General features: G+C 41.2%; 1 protein-coding gene across 3 annotated transcripts in view; it reads right to left on the bottom strand.

The window, feature by feature from the left end:
• Positions 1–1,745: 1,745 nt before the first annotated feature.
• Positions 1,746–17,375, bottom strand: part of LOC142587810 (cytoplasmic dynein 2 light intermediate chain 1) — a 26,822-nt gene continuing 11,192 nt past the window's right edge. For 2 of the 3 annotated variants that reach the window (XM_075699089.1, XM_075699090.1), the window contains 6 exons: positions 17,084–17,277; positions 15,915–15,985; positions 15,099–15,135; positions 11,933–11,981; positions 4,597–4,686; positions 1,746–2,523 (listed from right to left, as the gene is read on the bottom strand). In XM_075699089.1, coding sequence (XP_075555204.1) covers positions 2,455–2,523; positions 4,597–4,686; positions 11,933–11,981; positions 15,099–15,135; positions 15,915–15,985; positions 17,084–17,277 — 510 coding nt within the window. In that variant the 3' untranslated portion in view covers positions 1,746–2,454. The remainder of the gene's footprint in view (positions 2,524–4,596; positions 4,687–11,932; positions 11,982–15,098; positions 15,136–15,914; positions 15,986–17,083; positions 17,278–17,375) is intronic. The other variant, XM_075699088.1, reaches the window with a different exon arrangement.

The raw sequence follows: 17,375 nt of genomic DNA, 5'->3' as shown, positions 1-17,375 counted from the left end.
TAGTGAGCCCATTGAGCACACTCAAACATATACATATTGTGCTTCTGTCATCAGAGACGTACGTAGGCTACAACTACACATACGATATGTTGGCCATGACTGACAAGAAACATAAAACACGAACGAAATGTATGGAACTCATCTTCTCATTGACCCTTTGGACTTAGCATTCTCCTAGTGGGATCACATTATTTTTTTCTCATTAGTACAAGTGGCAGCAGCTAGCGCATTCACTTTGTCTCACTAACACAAATGGCATTACCCATACAAGCAGAAAAACAATAAAAAGTGTTAGAATCACATTTGAGTAAATGTAAAGCAGATACTATTTCTCTAGAGGTTGGCAGAAATAAAAAACAAATTTAAATGGGCACTGGTCAGCTATGAAGGTTCTCTCCCTATATATAGTAACGTTATTCTTTGAAGTGATCCCAACTGCACACAGACTACTGTCGTCCAAGAAAAGCTACTTTTTTGAAGAACTTGTTACATTTTGATGCACTGCGTCTTGAGCAACTGTAGCAGTTGCAGCCTACACACAGGACGCCAATTAAGCGTCGTCGTCTGCTTTCTTATACCTCAAGATTGTTCAAATGCTGGCAATACTCCCCTCACACCTCCTCATTAACTGAATCGCTCAAATACAAAGCAAAAAGATTAAAGGAGACAGAAGACACCCACTTTGTCGGCGCTATATAATGCATTCTGATTCACGAAAAAAAAGAAAGAGAACTTCGATTAACTCAGAAATGCTTGGTTTATTAATTTATTATGTTTGTTGATGGCTTATCATGTATTATGTTGGTTTATAATTTATTTATTAATTTGTTAATGATTGGTTATTAATTTATTGATTGATTTTAACATCCTGAAGCAACACGCTGACCATATGAGATACATAGTGGTGAAGTATGGACGAATTTTGCCCAAGTGGGGTCCCTTAATGTGCACCCGTCTCTGGCTACACCCCTGCACCCAAAGCTCGGAGCATATATGAATTCGGCCCCCCAGTGAAAAGCAGCCGCGGTGGTCGGCAATCACACCATTGCAGTCATGCTCAACAGCAGGACGCCATAACCAGGGAGCTACCATGGCAGGTCTGCCAATTCCACAGCCATCAAGTTCAAGGTGATGCCATTCGGACTTTGCTCAGCGCCTGCAACGTTCCAGCGTGTGATAGACACAGTTTTGGCTGGACTGAAGTGGCGGACTTGTCTCGTCTACTTGATGGTTTCAGTCTTTGTCACGAATTTCGAAGACCACCTGAGGTGGCTTCAGACAGTACTAGAGGCGCAAGGAAAAATACAGCTGGGCAACTTCTCAAAAAACAGGGTCAATCCAGACGAATGAGTCCTACAAGCATGACAGGACACAGAAGGTACAGAGGATTTTGCTCGAGGAATAATATAGCTTGCTGTGCTCATTGTATACGTGTGTGCTCTTCAGTCTTCGTGTGTGTCTTGGAATACTTAACACATTCAGTTTTCGAGATGTCATAGCAACTTGCTACATTCTTTGCTCTTCTAAGTGACGACAAGAGAAATCATGTCAGTCGGCAACCTATATGATAAGAGCTTATCATGACAAAAGGTAAATGATTTCAGATTAAAAAAAAAAAAAGGACTAAAAGCATCCACGCATAAATTCATATATGTGTGAGCAAAAAGAGAAAGAAAAGATATTCTCTTTATATGTCTGGTAGTGCAGTTTTGCATTCTTCAAAATAAACATGACAAAACACAGTGTAAAGATAAATAAAAAGGCTTATGTAACAAGAGGATGACTATGGACATAGCAGCATTAAAAAGCAATGCATTAAGTTTGAACCTCTGCCTTTGTATGTTGCTCCAAACACAGGCACTATGTTCTTTTTTTTACACAAAAATATAAATAAATGAATAAATAAATAAATAAACAGTTGTCTGCAACTCATAAGAAACCTGTAGACAATGGGCTTGCTAGACCACACTGAACATACATCACATGATTTCCCTTCTCCTGACACTCACCCACATTTCGGAGGCTGTATTCTGTAATGAACATAATTTTTTATTCCTTCTGCCCTTCGCTGTTCGCTTGGACACCATCACACCACTGTTATCACTGAGATTGGGCACGTGAGGTCAAGTTAATAATCATGGGGTAAACGTCGAAAGCAACACATGAGCTATGAAAAACAGTTGCAGCATGTGGAGCTCCAGATTTACTCTGACCAACAGGGAGCTATTTAACATGCCCACAAATCACAGTAAACAAGTGTTCTTGAATTTCTCTTCCATTGGAATGCAACTGTCTCGGCTGGGAATTGAACCTGCAGCTTCACACTCAGTAGTACAAACCCATAACCACTGATTGAGTCACTGTGATGGGTCTCTTGGCATGATGGTTAAGAAAAGAATGGAAAACGACACGGTTCATTGCACAATATGACTCCTGGTCACCCACAGAGTCCGCCTAGTCAAAGTCGGGAAGTTCCTTTGCCCTTTCTTCTTCCTGGCGCCTCTTGCGGAGTTCAGCCAATTCCTGAAATGGCAGCACACAATACAATCCCCTATGAGAGCCCAAGGAAAGAATCGAATAAAGGATGCAAAACAGATATTTGAAGACAATATTATTATTTTTAGAAAACGTAAACAGGTAAGAAGATAGTTTTTCTTTTCCTGCACTGTGTCCTTCAACATGATAAAAGCTCCAGTTAGCTAGTATTGTGTACACAGGAACAGGGAAAGCACATAAGGATCACAGGGTTACCACAGACCACTGCAGCTGATGTTGGAGTATGTTGGCTGTTCACTATGCTGAACCAGTGCTATGAACAAGGAGACAAGAAGAAAGTGACATGACAGCGATTGCTCAAAGCATGTAAATAAATTTGCATTTTGCAAGAAGAGAGGAGTTGTCACTGCCTCAGAGGTGAGCAATGACTCAGAATACTACAGTAACAGTGTTGCTAGATGGGCTAGTTGATATGGATGCATTGATACAAACTGCGCAATGAGACTGGACACAAGGAAAGAAGGGGACAGACCAGCACAATAATTCTACAGACCGTAAAGAGACATACATGTAAGGTGTACTTCTGGTCTTCTCCTACAAGAGCATTAGTAAAACTAGGTTCATGCATGTAAATGAATAGCAAAAACTCTGCCGAACAGATTCGCCATAAAGCAGTCAACACCTCTGCCAAATTAGTTCCCACTAGTTAACTAAATTTTCAAAAATATTTCCAAGGACACTATTCCAGCATGTTTTTCTGTTTCTTTCCTTTTCTTTTTCTTCTTTTGCAAGCAGTACCCCGGTGCATGTTTAATTTGCTGTGAAGATCTTTTCTAAGTCACGTTAGGTTTTGTAAAAGCTGCATTGTTCCGGTACTGTGTTGCTCAGGGAAGCAAAGAATTAAGCCTATATACCAGCCAGAAGCCACATCTGAATTAAAAAGAATGTAGGAGAGCAAATAAAATTTTCAAAGTTCTTTGAATTAACTGAACTTATACCTTACCCAAACTTGCATTTTCGGGTTCCATTTCTTGCGCAGTAATGAAGCATCACTATCGCAACACCAAATTGAACTACAGTAGAACCTCGTTCATATGTTCTAGAAAAAAACTGCGAGATACGCAGGTACTAACTGGGAAAAGGTGTGATCCCGAGTCAGTAAAACATTTCGCAGACTCAATCGTAGTGGACTTAATTCTTCATAATGCGAAGTGTTGCACACAAATCGTTGCAGCATGAGATACCAACAAGCGCGGAGCTTGCGGAGCCCGAGACGCGCGTCGTCGGTTTCCTATTGTGTAGTGTTTTCAAACAATAACGGGATACTGAAATGGAATTTAGCTGATTAGCTATGCCGGAATATGAAGCCGCCAGAGCGAAACATGACGCTCATATCTCACCATCTGCAGCAGAGAACATGTCAACACATTTGGCTTGTCGCCTATCAAAAGCATGCAGTATGCTTCCAATGGCACTACCACAAGCACCGTGAAACAGATAAAGGTGCTTATCGCATAGCTGTGAACACGAGGTGTGACAACCCATGAGGAGATTTGCTGGTACTGCAAGAGGAAACTGAGAGAATGCTGGCATTTTCTCGAGCGAGTACTATGGCCAAGCAGCCGTAACGGGCCCTTACCGCTCTCGATTGTGTGTGTCTCGCGCCTTTTCTTGTTCACATGGGATCTAGCGGCCAGAAAATGTATCGTGTGATTGCAGTTTGGTGGTGTACTGAACGTTGGTGTCAAAAGACCGTGTTTTCCAGGAACATATCAACCGGTAAAAAAGAACCATGACTGTATGGGGTCATTTCTGTATGTTCTTGATCACAAACATAGGCGCCGGGAAATCGTACGAAACGGGATCGTGCCAATGAGGTTCTACTTAGCAGCAAGGAATGCTAAAATAAAGCAAAATTTTAAATGTGGGATTCTTTCCTTTGTTCATGAACAGGCATTTTTTCTTGTACCGCGTATTCTTTTTGGCATTGCTGCAGTTATGCATTCCGTAAATCAACATCACTGATTAGTGTTTGCTCCAACTGATTATTACATTTAATCACAAGTTGACTGCACACACAAGAACACTTCGCAAACGTACAGCTTCCTTCTGTGCTTTCATGGCATCAATGTCCTTTTCCTTGAACTTTGGGTCACGGCTGGGATCTTCTGGAATGGTCATTTTCTGTTCCTGTAAAAAAAAGCGAGAGTGAAGGAAGTGAATTTTAGTCGACAGCAGGGTACGCGCACTGTCTTAATTCACGCACGACACATACACAGCTATTGCTAGCACTTTTATCCTTAGCTGATGAAAAAATTTGGAGGACGCTTAAGCTTCGCCTTTAAGAATGCAATAGCATTCAAACACCCCTGACCGCTTCTCACACTTCCCAGCAACTGCAGCTTATGTAACTGCAATGTTTATTGGGAAATGCTAATGCTATGCACAAAGGTGAGCTTTTTGGTAGAAACGTGGCCTCTTGCATGAGCCGCGCATGCGCAGAGGCGAGCGCCATCTGGATGGTGCTCGCCAGGAACCGGGCATGCCATTCTATGAATGGCAGAAACGCTGGAAAAGGGGCTTGTGTTTGAGTTTCCACGTAACAGAATTAAGCTTTCTTGGATATTCAAATTACAATCCAACGCTACCATGTCTGTAGGTTGTGTGTAAGTCGTACTTTACGGTTTTTCTGATACATTTTACTTTGAGAAATTCAATTAGTTCAGTTATGCCTATGCGCTACACAGAGGGCCTGCGTGGTTGGGTATGCGAGGTTTAAAGCGATTTTTCGCTCGCGAGACGGTCGACACGGGACATGGGACGCCGACGTCGGATTTTCTGCTACACGAGGCCCTTAGGACTATAGCGTTAATAAATCGTCTTCATGGCAGAGAGCATCCAGTACATTATTTGGAGGCAATGGCTATTAAACACACAAATATACTTCACTTTATGAACCACCTTTGCAATGAAAGTGCAAGAAACTGGGCACAGGTCACATTTGTGTTGGAGAAATACTAAAGGCAAAAGTTTAGCACTGCTAAGTTAATAGGTTCATGTAAAAAAAAAAAAAAAAACAAAGCGAAAAAATTGCCACTGTTTCTGAGAGTGAAGATTCCATAATTTTTTTTAAACATTATGTAAACCTGACAGTGCAGCGGCATCAGCAACTTCATAAACATAGAACAATCTTCCACTGAGGCATACCGTCGTGATAGCAACTTGTCCTGGTAATACTTCAGTTGTGTGTCAACAACTCATAATTAAAATGCAAATTATATTGCCCTTAAAAAGGATAGCAGGCGCAGCTTAAAGACTTCTATTGACTTTTCTACATAGCTACATTTTTTAAATGCTCTGTTGACGCTATAAGTTGGCGTGTGGCATCCTCTGTGTGCAAATGACAGATCAGTGGGATGGCACAAGGGTGCTGTGCCTAGATGATGTGCATGTTTCATCTATTCACAAACAACTTCGGTTGAGGAATAAGGCATGCTCTCTACATTTGTGATTTCCTTTTGTGGCAGTCATCTTTGGCCTCCATCCTTATACGCCCGTATAAGGATAGAGGGGGCTAAACTCCTTTGTCAATTTTCTTTATGACGAGCAGTACCCTACAGCCAAACGCAGCTGCAACGAACTTAACCATTTGTGATGTGTTCATTAGATATGGATTTGTTGCAGATAAGAAAGACCAAAGGAATTCATTTACTGAAAACAAAATTAGGTGTAGTAGGCATTGATTGTTCAATAAGCTGCCTAATTACTGTAGGCATGTGTGAATATTCAAAACTTTTGAACAACGAAGTAAATTTTGCCTTATTCGAATCAGTCTTCGAAACTTTGTCGGTAAGTTTTTCAATATTTGAAGATCGCCAACTGTGTGCAATCAAGCATAAAATTGGAACAAGATGCAATGAATTTCATCCTGGTGACCACACAAGTCTTAACACATAACAAGTTATGCAGTGGAACATGCCGCATCACTCAAAGAGCCAGATTTTTCCACCTAAGCAGCTAATATTTGCCGAGTCCCGAGTATGCGAATAAACTGCTTATTTGCTGCTAAAGCTTCAGTTATGCTTTTAATAAAAAATGCTTAATATGCAATTTAATGACATCAACTTGCCAACTAGGATGCAAAAGTTGTTTTATAGTAACGCAGATAATGGCTGTTCCATTACTCAAAAAAGTACTTGATGCTCGATTCTGTCTCGCAAATTATCACGTATTTGTATAAACCCTACTAATTACTGCAGTAAAAGTGCAAGCTTTGCAGCAACACACATGCAAGCACTTGATGCATGCTTCTGAGCATTCTCACATGCCCACTCAAAACAAAAGTGTTACAACCTCCCTCCCCCCCAACCCCATACGCTGCACCCTCTGGATGTATGTGACACTAGTGCGCTGGCAGCAGTCATGACGAGTTAGATATAACCATTGTCCAGCTCATTATTAGTGAGTTATTCTACATGAGTATCGGTCAGTAAGTTTCACATATTGAATATACAGACTAATTCGCTTTATCCCAGTTTCTTATGTCCAGGTTAAACTGTATTAGAAGCGCCACTTTCTTTTTCACCTTGTTTATCTAAAATGACTAAGGCGGGACAATTGATTGATTAACCTTATGATTTATTAATTCATGCTTTACTCGCTATTAGCACATTTGACTGTGATCTACTGGTTGTGGTCACATGAGCAAACTCAGGCAAGTACATATCTGCACCGATGTTTTCACTTTCCCTGCTCAACAGCAAGCAAGGTAACGACATATTGATCTACAATGTTCCAATTAGACGGCACCTGCGTGTTTCTGAAGACAAAAGTCACTTTGAGCCAATGGAGGGACAATCCAGGCTCTGCTACAGTTTTTAGTGCATGAGCATTAAACGAAGTGTGCTGGAAACACATCAAGGGGGTTTGTGCATCCCACAATGGGACTGCTAGAGAACATAAACAAGCTTCCTTTCCTTCACAGCTGGACTTACAATTTATTTGTGTGTCTATTTATTACCTAAGGCCCTCTAGTTAAGAGGTACAACATGAGGGGGTATTGATTTTGATACGCTTGACACATCTGTTGACGCAAAGTGTTGTAATATTAATGGCAATGTTTGATTTTTCTTAAATGTTCATGCACTTGAGAGGAAGCCTTCACTCAGGAGCTCTTACCGAAATAAATGAGCATGAAAAAATTGTTTGGCTTGGCATCGACTGCACTGAATTTGATGACATTTGTTGCATTTAAGAGAAAATGTTAGAATCTAGTGACCATAGGGAGCATGTTTCTTGTTTAGGCCATCAATATTTTAACGAAAATTGTTGCAAATTACAAAATTAAGAAAATATCTCAGGTACCACATTTTAGACTCTAGAGCTCAGTAATAAATGATGATGTCACAATTTTGTAAACTGCACTTAATAGAACATCTACAGTGCACAAATCTAGTCCACTCTCATACGTGCCACTATATTATGTTTTATTATTACTTACAGCGCACACTAATAACAAGGACGAAGAAGAGAGACGAAACACGAGCGCTTAGGTCTTGAAAAATTGTTGTCAAGAGTGAAAGTTGCAAAAGAACACCAGCTTCAACTCTTCTTTAGTGCGAAGACCCATAAGCCTACTATCCCTTTCCGAACCATTATATCTGAAAGGAATTCTTGGCAGTTGTTGGTTTCATCGTACTCGCAGCAACATTTGCCAAGTCTGTGGTTTAATGATCCTTTCATGATTCCGAATTCTGAATGCGTCGTCGAGTTTCTGAGAGACCATAACCCTGGAAATAGCAAGGCTTTTAGCATAGATATTGAAGACCTATACTACTCACTGCCACATATAGCATTATTAAAAAGTGTGAAAGCCTGTATCTGTGATTTAAATGATGAGAGAAGATTCATTGACCAGGGTGGCATTAGCATGGAACCATTCCTTGAATTACTTTTTATGTACTTGAATTCTACCATGGTGTGTAGGGACAACACCTTATATTTACAAAACTCTGGTGTTTGCATTGGGGCAAAAGTGGCCCGCGCTCTTAGTAACATATTTTTAGGTTTTGTGGACAGAAAAATTCAGGAGAAGCTCTGTGGTTTGGCCACGAAAATCTTCCATTTTGAGGACAATTATTTAGTTGTGGTGGATAATTCTGAGTTTAGCCAAGTGTATGTCAACGTACTGAAGATTTTTCGCGAAAATGGAATGGTACTGAAGTCTACTACTGAAGTACCTCAAGATAATATGCTACAGTTTCTAGATTTGAGGCTAAGTTCTTTGCAAAATCATTTGTACTGGATGTATAAGCCCTGTTCTGTGAAACCTTTGCTGCCGTACAATTTGTTAAAAAATAATACCACCCCGTCTTGCCTCCATTCCGCCATAACAAAGTTTTGTCAGCACCGCTTGCTGGAAGGGGTTAACGATCAAGTCAACAGGCTAACCATGGCTGGTTGCCCCGAGAACACAATCAGGACAACTGCCCAAAAAGTGGCGAAATGGTTAAAAAGCAGAAAAAGAGCAAGCGATAGAAATGACACTGGTGACCTCAAAAGGGCAGCAGTTATTCGTTATGTACATAGGCTAGCACATAGCCTCAAAAACGTCGCAAACCGTTATGGTGTAAGAGTTGCTTTTTCTTGTCCGAAGAAATTATCTAGTCTGTGCCAGGTTGTGCAATCACAAGCACAAATGTCAGATTCGGTTGCATACAATTCATGTAAGGTAAAACGTAGACCTAAATTCGTGGCGTGAAGCAATAATGTTGTGTGCGAGATTCCCTTGTCATTTGGATCTTGTTACATCGGCCAAATGGGCAGGTGTATAAGCAAAATGTTACAAGAACATTCCTCCAGATTAAAGAACACAGGTCTATCACATTTGGCCACCCATTGCACAGTTTGCAGGTGCAAGCCCATTTTTGATCGCACACGTGTAACCTGGACAAACAAAAATGAAAAGGCCTGCCTCCTTTCAGAGGCCTACTTAATCAATAAATGTGGTGACAGGTGTGTAAGCCCGGCATCACTCGCACTACACAACAAGGAAAAATTTTTTCAGAAGCATCTGATCGTTAAAATTATCAGACTTCTTGCTTTAGCGCTTGCCTTTATTGTTTCGCTTTTGCCTGAGGGAATGTATGATCCATGGGTGTACGCATGTGCGAGTTTTTCTATTTATGTGGCTGCTTAAATGCAATGAACCTTTAGTCATGAGTCAGACAAAAAAAAAAAAACAGCGCTCATGTTTCATCTCTCTTCTTTGTCCTTGTTATTAATGCACGCTGTAATTAATAATAATGCAGATGTACCAACTCACCCAGCTAGCTACTGTACTATTAATTTATGAGTAGGGTTTTAGCAAAAATCCTCGCAAACACATAAAAAATGTCCCACAACTTGTTCATTCATCTATCAAATTTGTCCGCTTCAGATGCTCTAACAGATTCACTTTACAGAACTACAACATCTGCCTTTGGTGTATAGTTGCAGATCTGTAGTCTTTGTGTTTAAGTTTTTTTTGACACCAACCTTTGGCAGTCTTTCTAAAATGTATGGGCTCATAAATAAAAATTCTGCTTCCTACAGTCACTAGAGTTCGACATTCTCCCTCAAATTAAACAAATTTCTTTCAAATAAAGCCAATGGTTGTCTCACGAGAGCAGTTCTGCGTTTTAACACATATTTGAATAGGGAAATCAGAGATGGCCTCGAGGTGGAGCTTCCTCTTAACTCACCAGCTTTAACTTTTTAGGTGATGTACCTAAATAAACAAATCCATTTATTTGACTAATTATTCAATTAGAAGGTTCAAATTAATCAATTAAAAGTTAATCATACCCTGAAACCCTGAAATTGATGCTGTTCTAATAGAGAGCATGGCGGCTCACTGAGCAGCCAATACCAGTGATCCACCTATACAATTTTTTCAAGGTAGTTGTGCTGCAGTGATAAAGCATAATAACATGCATTCCAGCTTAAACACCAAAACACAATGAATTGTAACTGCTTGCCCGCTTTTCACGATCATGCTGCTTACAGCACAAGGACAGGACAAAAAGACGAGATTGTAGACTATCAGCTAGGAACGTGAAATTAGTGACTTTCAAGACCAAATCAAATTGCACAGTGTATAGTTTTCGAACAGCCTTCAAATAATGAACAGCCTTTTCCATCATTATTACAAAACAATGTTCTCATCCTAGTAATTTACGTCAGCAAATTTCTGTCATCACACTGCACATCACGAAGCATGGTTTATTAAAAGTAAGAATGCAGCATTACAAATATGACAAAGTGTGGACACAGGAAGATGACTTGAAGTGATGAACAACGGTCCAGTAAGAGAAACCCCAGTCTGAAGCCAACGTGTCAAGAGGGGAACTTGTTTTGTCAGGACAACAAGTGCTTTCCTCGGCAGCATTTATATAAATGGAGTAGAATAAGCAGGCAGTTTGTTTCCATACTGAGAGTGCTTCACAGCATGGCGATGAATGAAGCTTAGAAAGGCAGTCCTGTGAGCCAGCTAGCATCTGTGTGCACCGTCGAGACGACATAGAAATTTTTTATGGCAATGACGGAGGAAAAAAAAAAGAATTTTATGTTTGATTAAGCAAAGCTGACAATGCGACGTATGTGAAAACTATTTGAAAAATATTCCAAATTTGCACATAGCATTCTTCAATTCAAGGAATGAATCAAAAAGAACAATGTTCGATTCCTTACTGAAATGTTTAAAACATTCACACACCCATACTATCGGCTGGTGTTCATTGTTAGATTCTGTAGAATATATATGTGGTGCAATCAGAGAAGCAAAAAGAAACATCACTTCGGGAAGGAACGCCTCTGGCACATCAACTCTTGCATCATGTGTGACATGTATCCAAGAAATAAATCTTAGTTCCTACCTAGCCTTCATTGCAGTGCACAAGCCATGGCTGGGAATCAAACCCTGTGACCTCATGCAGAGCAACAAGATGTCATAGTCGCTGAGGCACCACAGACGGTAGCTTATCAGCCCAATACAATGTGCTTCGTACTTGAAGCAGTACTATGCAAGTCACCGTTTGAAGCGCACACATAACGCACTTTGTAGAGCATGCACCATTCTAAACTGAGTTGTGTGCTACAAGTATCACATTTTTCAGGTGAAGATGCACTTAATTGAGTGCAGTGCCTCTACTTAGAGCCCCTCTAATCCTATAGTTGTACATGCACACTGAGAGAAAATTTATTTGTACTCGTACTGCCTTCACTTCATAAACTTTTGCCATGCACTCGTACAGGCAACGTTGTGATAACTGAGAAAGTTACACTTCTGACACAAGTATTACTGTGAGAGTGTCATGGTTAATGACGAGAGTAATAAGAAGACAAACGTTGAAGCACGGTTTACACTAGGTGAGATTATGTACGCGCTCATACTTACCACTTGTGGGAAGATCTCTGTAAACGCCTTCTTCACTACAGCGTAGCAGCTGAAAAATGACATGATGTAGCATCGTGAAGTGGAGGCAAAGCACGTTTCTGCATGCCCTATTAATACATTTGAGAGGTAAATGAGGGATGTTGTGTGATTTCCACAAAGATGACACCATCTTTCACAGCTCTACGATAGTGCTGAAACAAATTTCTGCACAATACTTCTGGGGACAGACTGGGAGAGATATGTTTGAGGATTATACTTTGAGGATGAAGCTTATGATGGTACCCACGTAAAATATTTTTCTGTGGTTCCTTTCTTTTCTTTTTGTTCATGTGGCAATACACAATTTTTCAGTGTACTCACTTTTTCTCTCGTTTAATTGCATTTTTAGTTTATTATCAGTGTACTCTTTCTTATTCAGTTTTGATACTTTCCAGCCATTACAGGAATGTTAATATAGCAATGCAGAATTTCATGTACACTTTTCCCCAAGAATGTTCCACTGTGATCTGATTGTCATCTTGTTCTAATTTTCAAGGTTTCTTCTTTTTCTTTATAATATAGTACGTAAAAATTCACACTTTCACATGCCCTCTGCTGTATGTATAAAGCTTACAGTATTTGAAAAATAAATAAATAAATAATAAATACACGTCATGAGACCACTGGGAGATTCTTCAGAGTGCATGGCAAGAACCATTGCTTCAACAATGACGACATCAAAGAGCAACATTGCAATTACTTCCACATCCCAGAGCTGACTAAAACTAGCGTCATATTATAAGTTTTCTTTTTTTGTCATCACGAAACTTCTATGGGAAAGCGTCATACGCCACCCAAAGTGGCCGCGACATGATGCAGCATCAGTTACAAGGCACATAGCCAATGGCTGGGGAAGGTTAACTTGAATGCGTATTCCAGCGAGTTGTGTAACCTTTCCTACTGCAGGGTTGCAGGAGAATGCAAAAGTGATGCATTCATATGAAGACCACCAGCCACACTATTCTTTAATATAAGAACTGGTGAAAGCACACCAAATGCAAACAAAATTAGGTAATTACTATTACAGTGGCCAAAGACATGTGCACTGTGACTGGTGCTTTAACCAAGGCAGTTATCACCTGACAGTGAAAAATTCCCCAAACATCACAATCGTACAACAGTTACTAATGAAATAAATAAAACATATGCGTTTATTTTCCTTCTAGCAGTTATTAATTAGACAAATTGTGCAGCTGGAGGTATTCACAAGAATTTAACACTTCTTTTTTTCATCATGCCGCAACACTGGAATAGAAAAGGCCATACAGCACGCTGGAAGGCGCACACATGTTAGCCTTCCGATGCTGCGCCATATCACGGCTACTTTGGGTGGCATATGAAACTTTCGCGGAGAAGTTTCACGACACAGAAAAAAAAAGTACTATCAAAGAACTTCACTAAACTACTGAACTCATCTACTTTGGCAGGAACGAAAACTGCAATGGAAACAGCCCAAGTTTCAACTAGGCAGCTAAGCTTTTAACAAACTACGAATTTGTACAAGTTGGCAGTTCCCTCAAAGTGTGCTTGTCTTTGCGGAGCTGCGAGTTCCTGTCGAGAGGGGAACATGTGAGCGCATTGTCAAAATACTGAAGAGCATGTTGGCGCATGTTTGAGAGCACTGACAAAGGCGCTGTCTGCAAGATGAGATTTGTGGTATGCCAAAGGGTGGCCATTCATTCAGAAGAAATGCCTGCTCTATTTCCTGCTTCTAAGCTTTTGAGCATATTGTGCTCTTTTTACAATGAACGTGTCGAAGACAGTCCTGCAACAGCTTTTGTGCGGCAGCATGGTCGACATCAAACGTAAGTGCGACGCTACATGTGTTCGGAGCCCCAAATTTGCTTTGAAACTTAATAATCAATTATTATCAAATAAAAGTTACTTCACAGATTAGTGTCATTCCAAGGGGCAACCTATATATTCTTTTTTTTTTACCAGTAATCTGAAACTTTCGTTTGTCACGTCACGTTATGCCAGCTCCACACTGTAGGTCAGCCAGGAGTTTGTAGTGCTACAGCTGCGAAATAAGATGCCGTGGGGGCAGCCTGCATGGGAGCTGTCATTAAGAACAGCCCGGCACCTTCGGCTGCTGCTGCTGCTGCATTGATGTGAGGCCGTGAGACAGCAAACAGACCCCTAGTACTTCCGAAGAGCGTCATAACTTGCTTAAACAGCTTCGCTGTCTTTTGATGTCTCAGTTGTCAGACGGGCATACATACATTAAAGGATTTTTTTTTACATCAAGATAAATAATAAATGCTTCTGCGAGGAGCCCCAACTATGATTTTCAACAACATAAGCAATATAGACAGGCCCTTCACTAACCCCCGTATTGTCGAACGAACCTCGACTAGAAGCTCTTCCTCTACTCCATGGATGGATGGATGGGATGGATGTTATGAGCGTCCCCTTTGGAATGGGGCGGTGGATCGCGCCACAAAGCTCTTGCTATTATACTGCCTAATCTCCTACCTAGGTTAAACCACACCCAAATTTTCTGATCCCCTATTGCAAACTGTGCTTTTATATGCATCCGTTTTTTTTTCGTTTCCCTACTTTTCTTCCACTAATCCTCTAATTGCCTCTTACTAATTCCTATTGCGGGCATGTTTCCACTGCTCTCGCTGAACCCAAGGGCTTCAAGGAGGCCAGTGGTGCCTAAATTGACCGCTGGGTGGACGTCTTCACATTCTAATAAAACATGCTCCATAGTTTCCCTAGCTTTACCACAGCAAGCACATGCTTCTTCTTCCTTCTTATATCTCGCTTTGTAGGTGCATGTTCTAAGGCATCCCGATCTCGCTTTGAAAAGTAATGAGCTTCCCTTTTAGTTATCATAAATTGTGCTCTACTTTCTTTGCTTCACTGAGTAGAGCACAGCGCCATCCCTTGGCTGAAGAAGGCACTACTCTTCTCAAGAGCTGCCGTGGTAAATCAATGAAGTGCAGTGACCCCTTCTGTTAAAAGGTGGCGCTGCCATAAACTTTGTTGAGCCGAGGTGGAGTGTTGAGTGGAGGGGAATTCTAGAATACGGGGGTGAGGGTTGCTCACAAATTTGTGTGCCAGACAATTACACACAAAAAAATAAAGAAAGCGACAATACAGCTAATGTACATGTACTCACTTTGAAACCTGAGTCGAGCTGGCTGGTGTGGAACCGTCTAGAGACAAAGGAAGGCATTAGAGTGTTGTGAACAAATGAAGACTTAAAATGATGGTACAGATGAGCCTCGATATAACTAACATGGACATAATGAATTATCGGGTATAACAAGGTAAATATGAGATCTGAGATGTAAGAAAGGTATCTTCGTGTTACATGCGACTTCATTACAATGACGTTTGATGGTATCTGTAAGCATCAGTGCATTTAGCGTGGCAAAAGAACTCTGAACCACATTACACAAACAGTGGCAACTTATTTCGGATTTAGACACTGCTCAGAGAAAAAAAAAATATTCGACAAATTTAGCATACTAGTACGCAGTGTACAGCACTATGATGGGCACTGCAGTTACATACATTCCTGTGTGCGACTGCGTGCGCAGGCGTGTGTGGGAGTGAATATGCGCACGAGTCACGGCAGTGGGAGCGTTGTAGGCATGATTACTGGTTCTTGTTAATAATTTATTTGCTAATTCATATTTCTAGTTATGTCGACTTTTCACTTAGGCCCTCGAATTTTCTTTATGTCTATTTTATCGTAGCTTTCCTCTCGCCTATCTATCTATACTCTTACCCTGTATCCTTCCCATAACCACGGAACAGTTGAGGTGTCGACTGGCAAGTGTAGCAGTTACAATGCCTATGTCCCTTCATTTCATTCCTCCCTCTTGTCCTTTTTAATAAAATAAGCTATACTACTTTTGTTGACTGTCTAAAAGACTGCTTGCAAGCTGTTCACTCCCACCAAAGCAATGCACTTGAAATTTAGACTTACCAATCTTCTCAAAGGAATCTTCTCCAAACGTAATGTGGAGGGGCTTGTTATAATCTGTATGTGATGCCTTACTGAAAAGAGCCGCAAATGATTGAAAACAAATTATAAATGAAGCAGAGAAAAGATTTCCTCCAGATCGACCTGCAGGATTCGCCTTCAGAAGCAACACAGTGCCATAGGGTGCAACGGCATCAAGGGTCAACGTTGGCGAGAAGGACCCACTTAATTGATATTACACCACTTATAGTGAGTAAAGTGTGCGCTAAACATAAATCATGGATAGCATGAACAGTATGCCAGTTGCACGTTCGTGCGTGCCCTCTCTTCTTCACTGTAGTGGTGTCTTTGTTGGTACATAATAAATTTATAGATGTAAAATGGCAAGCTAAAGAGTGTGCATAACTAAAAGGATAGAGAGATGGTGCCACCAACCCATACGATGTTACGCGCCAGTCGAGCACTCCTTCTGAATTCTTCCCTTCATTTGTCTCTTCAACCCTCCTCCTCTTCCATGAACTTCAAGCAGACGAAATATAATGTTGCACATGGCCTTCCGACCCTCCAGTCTCTACGCACCCTACATTTATATCGGCATGTAGTCACACTCCTTCTAATACCCCATATGCTTGATACACACAGCTGAACCATGTTTAACAAAAGTCCAGTGTTCTACAGCCCACTAAACAAGACATAACAAAATAGTGTGAGTGTGTATTGTCAAGTTTCAGGATGTTTGGGGAGCTTCAGGATATATGCTTTGTTCAACATGTACTGGTTCATAGCACACCCTCACTCCGAACCCGTCTGGACACAGAAATCGCGAACAATTGGCTGTCCAGACAAGGTCATGTTGGGACTCTGGAGCCCTTCATAAAATCTGGGACAGGCTGGCAAAATCCAAGGTGGATGGTAACGCTATGTTGTATGTAAACAAATGAACACAGCAGTGTGCATTATCCCCATCACCCCAACGCTGACCGCCACCATCAACAGGGAGCTAAGCATGAGCACACGAGCTCTGGAATGACTGGCTTAGCTTGCAGCCTTGCGAGGGCCGACAGGTTCTCGGACCTCAATAAGTATCCGCCGTGTTGCCAAGTAATCTTTTCCTTTCCTTGGTTACGTGACACTCTACGTGCAACAGATGATGTAGAAGTGTCAGTGCTCACCTGGGGCCCGAGCCGGAACCAAAAGCCAAGTACGCCAGGCTCGTCTTGAGCCTCGAGATGAGGGCCTCGTTCTTGGAGCTCGTGAATAGGAGGGACGCCCCGTTGGCGTGGGCTACGTGCCGGAGGTAGCGGCAGGTCACTTTCCTTTTCTCGGGCTCATAGTTCTGGGGCAACAATAATGAACAGCGCACGCACTGCTCTGTCATATCAGATTGAGTCAAAGGAAAGTATTTCGGGGGCCACATGACAACGCTTACGCTAACACTGGGGTTTAAATTTATTTTCTACAAAC

This window comes from Dermacentor variabilis, chromosome 7, assembly GCF_050947875.1.
Source record: "Dermacentor variabilis isolate Ectoservices chromosome 7, ASM5094787v1, whole genome shotgun sequence".
NCBI classification, from domain to species: Eukaryota; Metazoa; Arthropoda; class Arachnida; order Ixodida; family Ixodidae; genus Dermacentor; species Dermacentor variabilis.
This window is presented reverse-complemented; position numbering and strand designations above follow the sequence as displayed.